The following is a 5962-nucleotide window of genomic DNA, read 5'->3' as shown; positions in this document are numbered from 1 at the left end:
TGAAGGAAGACACAGCTTTCGGGTGGTTTCAAACGGCCTTCATCGAAACCAGATCAACCCACCCCTCCCTTCCAGGGTGGACTGGGAATCCTCACCCCGCCTAGAGCACCTGGCAAGTCAGGACTGGATCCAGATATTTTATTACCTCCCGACTGGGAAGGAACTAGGAGAATCCTAGGCGCGCGGGGGTGGGGGTGGGGGTGTGCGAGCGTTCTGGGCTCCGGGAGGGAGGGCTGTGTCACTGACACCATGAAGGGGTGGGGACCAGTCCCCTGAGCAGTGAGCAATGGGAGGGTACTAGACCAGGTTAAAGCTTAAGGGAAAAGCTAGTGCCTGGCCGTCAGGCATGCTAAAACCAGGTAGAACTTCACTAAGTGAACACAAAGCTGTCTGTTGGCGCTCAGTGCCTCCGCCTTCCAGCTGCCATCTCTTGAACGAGCTGCGCGCCCCCGCCCCGAACCCCTAGAGCCTGTGAGAGACGGTCCTCACTCGGCACTAGCCAGGGCCCAGGGGTACCAGGGATACGGTCGTCCAAGTCTTCTGTGGGGTGCTCCACTGAGGGAACCACGTGGCCAAAAGCCACTGCCTCTGGACTAGGTTCCAAACTGGGCCGAGTCTTGGACGGGTGATGAATTGGGGAAATGGTGCTGCGAGACTTCGTCATCCTGCTTCCCCTAGGATCTGGGCTGCAATCTGGAGAGAGCAATCCTGAGGGTTAGACAGGGTGGTGCAGTGAGGGAATGGAAATTGGGGCCTTGACTAAGAGTGGCCAGAAAAGCCTCAGAGAAAGTTCTCTTCAAGGCCTAGGAAGTGCCACTCCCTCACAAACCTCCAGCCTTACCCCTTCCAGATATACTTCTTCAGTCCAGGACAGAAATCATTGCTCAAAGGAAGCTTTCCTACGTGAGACTTCTGAATCTTCCCCTCTCACTCCTTCTCCCTTGGTTCCCTACCCTTTCACCTACTGATCAGTGCTTAAGCATTTTTGGGCGGTGGGGAGGGGAGTTCACGTATGGAGGTCAGAAGCCAACTTGAGTGGATCAGGTCTCTCCTCCGGCTATGTGGGTCCCAAGAATCGAACTCATGTCGTCAGACTTGGTGGGGAAAGCACGTTTATCTGGGAGCTGGCTTGCCAGCCCCCTTTCCTCTCTAAAAGGGAGTGTCTAGGAGATGGAATCCACGTGGCTTCTCAGATGGCTAGGCAAACACTGCACCACTGAACCGCATCTCAGACATCAGAGTCCTCCGTCTCTATAGCCTTACTCCATCTTCCTAAGACTTTCCTTCTTAAAAAAAATAAAAGCCTTTACTCCAGACCCTCCTCTCCTAACACCTCAAAAGCATTCTCTCTGAAGTTCCTACCCTGGGGTGATTTGGGGTCTCAGATTTTGTGAATTCCCCCACCCCACCTTGGCACTGGATCTCTAAATCCCCACTGAGACCACCAAACCCTTTCTACGCAGGATTCAGCCTTTCCCCTCTCTGAGCTTCTCCTTCCCCTCTCTGATCCCCGCCTCTCTCCCCTGGGAATATCAGCACCTCACCTCTCTTTTGATGGCCTGCAACCTCCTCAATCCTACTGACGTCCATCTCTTGAGGCCGGCGGAGTACCAGGCAAAGTCGGGGGCCTCCAGTGCGTATCCACTCCACCACCTGGGCATGAGTTAGGCCCTGTGTTGACTCTCCATTAATATTGAGCACGAGATCACCAACCTGCAAGAACACAATGGCATATGAAGGGCAGACGAAGAACACTTGGTAAGGACAGGGACCATATCTCTGAATGTACTGCTAACCTGCAAACGACCACATCGCTGTGCTGGCCCATCCTTCAGCAGTCCATGCACGGCCAGTGGAGCATCCCCAGATACACCTCGTCCCCCTTTTAAAGTGAAACCAAAGCCTGCAGGGCCTCGGAGCAGCTCCACGGAAAATCGACCAGTGGCTTGTGGTAATTTCAAAGCATAGCTTGCTTTATTCTGGGTTACTGGAGGTTGCTCCATACATGTCACCAGAGTCTCAGACCTTCGATGCTGGAATAAGGGCAAGAGTATACATGAATTAGCAGGGTGAATATCTTTGTTAGGGTTATTATTGCTATGATGAAACACCATGACCAAAGCAAGCTGGGGAGGAAAGGGTTTATTAGGCTTACACTTCCACATTACAGCTCATCATCAAAAGAAGTCAGGACAGGAACTCAAACAGGGAAGGAACCTGGAGGCCAGCGCTGATGCAGAGGCCATTGGGGAATGTTGCTTACTGGTTTGCTTCCTGTGGGCTTGCTCAACTTGCTTTCTTATAGGACCCAGGACTGACAGCCCAGGGATGCCACCACCTATGATGGGCTGGGCCCTCCCCTATTAATCACTAATTAAGAAAATGCCTTACAGCCAGATCTTTTGGAGGCTTTTTCCTCAAATGAAGTTCCCTCCTTTCAGATAACTCTAGTTTGTGCCAAGTTGACATAAGACTAGTCAGCACAGTGTAAAAAGTGAATGCCTATAATCCTAGCACTAGAGAGTCTGAGGCCGAGGGATCACCTTGAATTTGAGGACAGCCTAGTCTACCTATCAAGCTCCAAGCCATACTGAACTACAGAGGATGCCCTGTCTGAAGGCCAGCCAAAGCAAAGGGTTAGCACTGAACATAGCATTGAGGAGGAGGAGTACCTGGGATCGACGTCCCACAAGAGTGGCATGAGGCAAACGGCTGTCAGTGACTTCTATATCTGCAGAATCCAGGCTGCTAACAGCTGAGATACAAAAGCGACAAAGAGGGATATCAAAAGATGTTGACATGGAAACAACCTAGGACCCCTAGGTTAACTTTATATAAAATTATTTTTACTAGGGACTGGAAAAATGGTTCAATGGTTAAGAGCACTGGTTGTCCTTTCAGAGAACCCAGATTCAATTTGCAGAACTCACGAGGTGGCTCACAACCGCCTGCTGACTCCAGTTTAAGAGGGTCTAATGCCCTCTTCTGGCCTCCATAGGCACCAGGCATGCATTTGGTACACAGACATACATGGAGGCAAAATACTTGCACACATAAAATTAAAACATTAAAAATTGTTTTTACTTTATTTTGTGTGTATGGGTGTTTTGCTTGCATGTATGTTTGTGCACCGCATGTGTACCTGGTATCAAATCCTCTGGAACTGGAATTACATCATAAGCCACCATGTGTGTGTGATGGCAATAAAACCTGGTTCATCTGTAAGAGCAACCAGTACCCTTTTTTTTTCCCTCTATATAACAGTCCTGGCTGTCCTGGAACTTGCTTTGTAGACCAGGCTAGCCTCAAACTCACATAAATCTGCCTGCCTTGGCCTCCCAAGGGCTGGGATTAAAGGTGTGCACCACCTGTCTTAAAAAGTAATCCTGTGCCATCCATTTGAATACTCCATACCTTCTTCCCAGATGTTAATAACACATGGGCTACAAGCATTAAATAGCACCCTAAGTGGCTGGGGTGGTAACAGGACTTCCTAACATGTGGCACAATCCTGAGTTTGGCCCTAGCACCTAAAGAGTTAAATAGATAAACTATTTTAAAAAACAACCTACTCAGGCCTTTGGGAAGGTTGCCATTCCAGGATTAGGTTCCCAAAAATCTAGACAACCTCTAATTAGCCTACAAAATTTATTTCAATTCTCACATTTTTTCTTTTTGTTTCTTTTTTTTTTTTTCGAGACAAGGTAGCTTTGGTGCTTGTCCTGGAACTAGCTCTTGTAGACCAGGTTGGCCTCAAACTCACAGAGATCCACCTACCTCTGCCTGGGATTAAAGGCGTGCGCCACCACCGCAGGGTTCAATTCTCACATTTCAAGATCTGCCTGCAGCAGACTACAATGCCAGCATTCTAGAAGCAGAGGGAGAGGCAGGAGTGTCGGATTGGAGGCCGATGTGGCCCCTAGCATGAGACCTTGTCTCATGAAACAAAACAGGGACTGGAGAGATGGTTCAGCAGTTAAGAGTGCCCACTACTCCTGCAGAAGACCAGAGTTCAATTCCCAGCACACACATAGCAGCTCACACCTGCCTGTAACTGCAGCTCCAGGTAGATCTGATACAGTCACATGTATATACCTGCACACACACAATTAAACATAAATAAACCAGGAATGGTGGTGCACGCCTTTAATCCCAACACTCAGGAGACAGAGGCCAGCAAATCTCTGAGCTCTAGGCCAGCCTGGTCTATGTAGTGAATTCTGGGACAGCCAGGGCTACATAGAGAGATGCTGTCTATAAAATAAAATGAAATAAAACTTAAATCATTAAACACACACAAGAAACCAAGCAAACAAAAATCTCCCTCTAATATGTCCAGCGCTTCCTTCCACTGATTTCTGGAATTTAGGCTCACCCCTTTGTAGAACTCATCTCCTCTCCCTAAGTGCCACCTCCTTGGAAATGACATTTTGGACAATTTCACACATGTATAAAATGTATTAAAATCACCCTTATGTCCATTATGCACTCTTAACCCTCTCCCACTCCTGCTAACTCCCTTCTTCCCAATCGCCCCCTCCCCCACCCCGGTTTTTGTTTGTGTTGGAGGTAGCTAAAAAGATTGCGAATGCCAAGTCGAAGTCTCGCTGACCTTATTACCCAGCCCAGAACTTTCCACAAATGTTCTGAAACTCATCTATCGCAATAACCCCGAAGGAATACACTCCAGTTCCACGAGGTTTCATTCCCTCCTAACCCCTCCCTGAGGAATCACACTCTTTGACAGTTCTCGGCCTTCCGGCAGGAAAGCCAACCCCTTCGGCCCCGCCCTACGGAGTCCTTGCACCTACCCTCCTTGTGGCGCAGGCGCAATGTGGTACCCGCCTTTCGTACCAACGCTGACAAGTCCGCTGCAGCTCTGGCCGCCAGGGGGCGCGCGTCCAGACGCTCCAGGAGCTGCCGAGCACGGGGGGGGCCCCCGGACCCAGGTAGGCCACCTCCTGACCGGAGAAGTAGACAAATCGTCATGGTCCCAGAGCCGTGGAGCCTCGACCTGAGTAATTCCTAAGTCCAAAGACCTAGAAATGTCCCTCCAGATATATGGAAATCCCCATCCACTCCTGTAGTTCCAGAGATCGCCGCCAGTCCCCTCCTCTCCTATGACCCCTGACTGCTACAACTGTATACGCTGCCGGCTGTCTTGCCCCATAAAGTCCCTGGAGATAACCATTTGATAGCGATAGACCTGGATACCTTGGAGCAATCAACACATTTCTTTGGAGCTCACCATACTGTCCCTTAGTAACACTAGATACCAAACTTCTCTGGCCGTGACTCTGGGGACCCTGATTCTCCCACATAAGCCCCTCCCTGAGAGCAACTCTGAACGCCCCAATTTCACCTCCAGTATACTAGGCAATCCCTCCTACACCCAGGAGTTCCCCTAAAACAGTGTCCTACACCCAGTGTCCCCTCAGGGCGCAAGCATCTCCAGATAGCCCCTCCACAGATCCGCAGCCCACCCTCCAAATCCCCTACAGACTGCCTGCCCTGGCTCAGCAGGTGCCTCCAGGTTCATGTTGCCAGACTCCTGAACTAGGTCTCTGCAGTCTGATGTGTCCCTCCACCATACACGCACACCCCTGAGTCTGTAGGGTAGGAGATCTGAAACACAGTTCCCATCGCTGGGCCCCTTTTTTGCTGCCAGGACAGCCTGGGCAGCAAGGCTGATTTTTACCACTTGTGGGGTGAAATGGTTAGGAGCCGACAGGCAAGGAGAGGGTGTCCGGGGACGGCTCCTTCCCTTTCTCTCTACTCCGCCCACGCCAGTACCTCCTCTGCTCCCTCTAGGGTCTGCGGTGTTTCCAGCACGGGAGTCCATGGCCTGTGGTGAGCCTGCTGGACTCGGGGCAGCCGGGTGATTAGTTTTTAGCACAGGGGCGAGCTCAGTTGGCTCCTAGCCCAGGCCTGGACGTCGCTGTTGTCTGGCCAGTCCCAGGCC

At 50.7% G+C, this 5962-nt stretch overlaps 1 protein-coding gene across 1 annotated transcript; it reads right to left on the bottom strand.

Annotated features, from left to right (window-relative positions):
* Window positions 1–260: 260 nt before the first annotated feature.
* LOC121442621 (PDZ domain-containing protein MAGIX-like) lies at window positions 261–4989 on the bottom strand. Its single transcript, XM_041644226.1, has 5 exons — window positions 4812–4989; window positions 2673–2755; window positions 1797–2033; window positions 1545–1713; window positions 261–708 (listed from the first exon to the last, which is right to left on the bottom strand). Exons 1-5 carry the CDS (start codon window positions 4987–4989, stop codon window positions 401–403), a joined length of 975 nt encoding a protein of 324 aa, XP_041500160.1. The 3' UTR covers window positions 261–400.
* Between the last annotated feature and the right edge of the window lie 973 nt (window positions 4990–5962).

The sequence above is a fragment of the Microtus oregoni genome, unplaced genomic scaffold (genome assembly GCF_018167655.1).
Source record: "Microtus oregoni isolate MIOR12 unplaced genomic scaffold, Mior012 000092F_ref0000046, whole genome shotgun sequence".
NCBI lineage: Eukaryota > Metazoa > Chordata > Mammalia > Rodentia > Cricetidae > Microtus > Microtus oregoni.
This window is presented reverse-complemented; position numbering and strand designations above follow the sequence as displayed.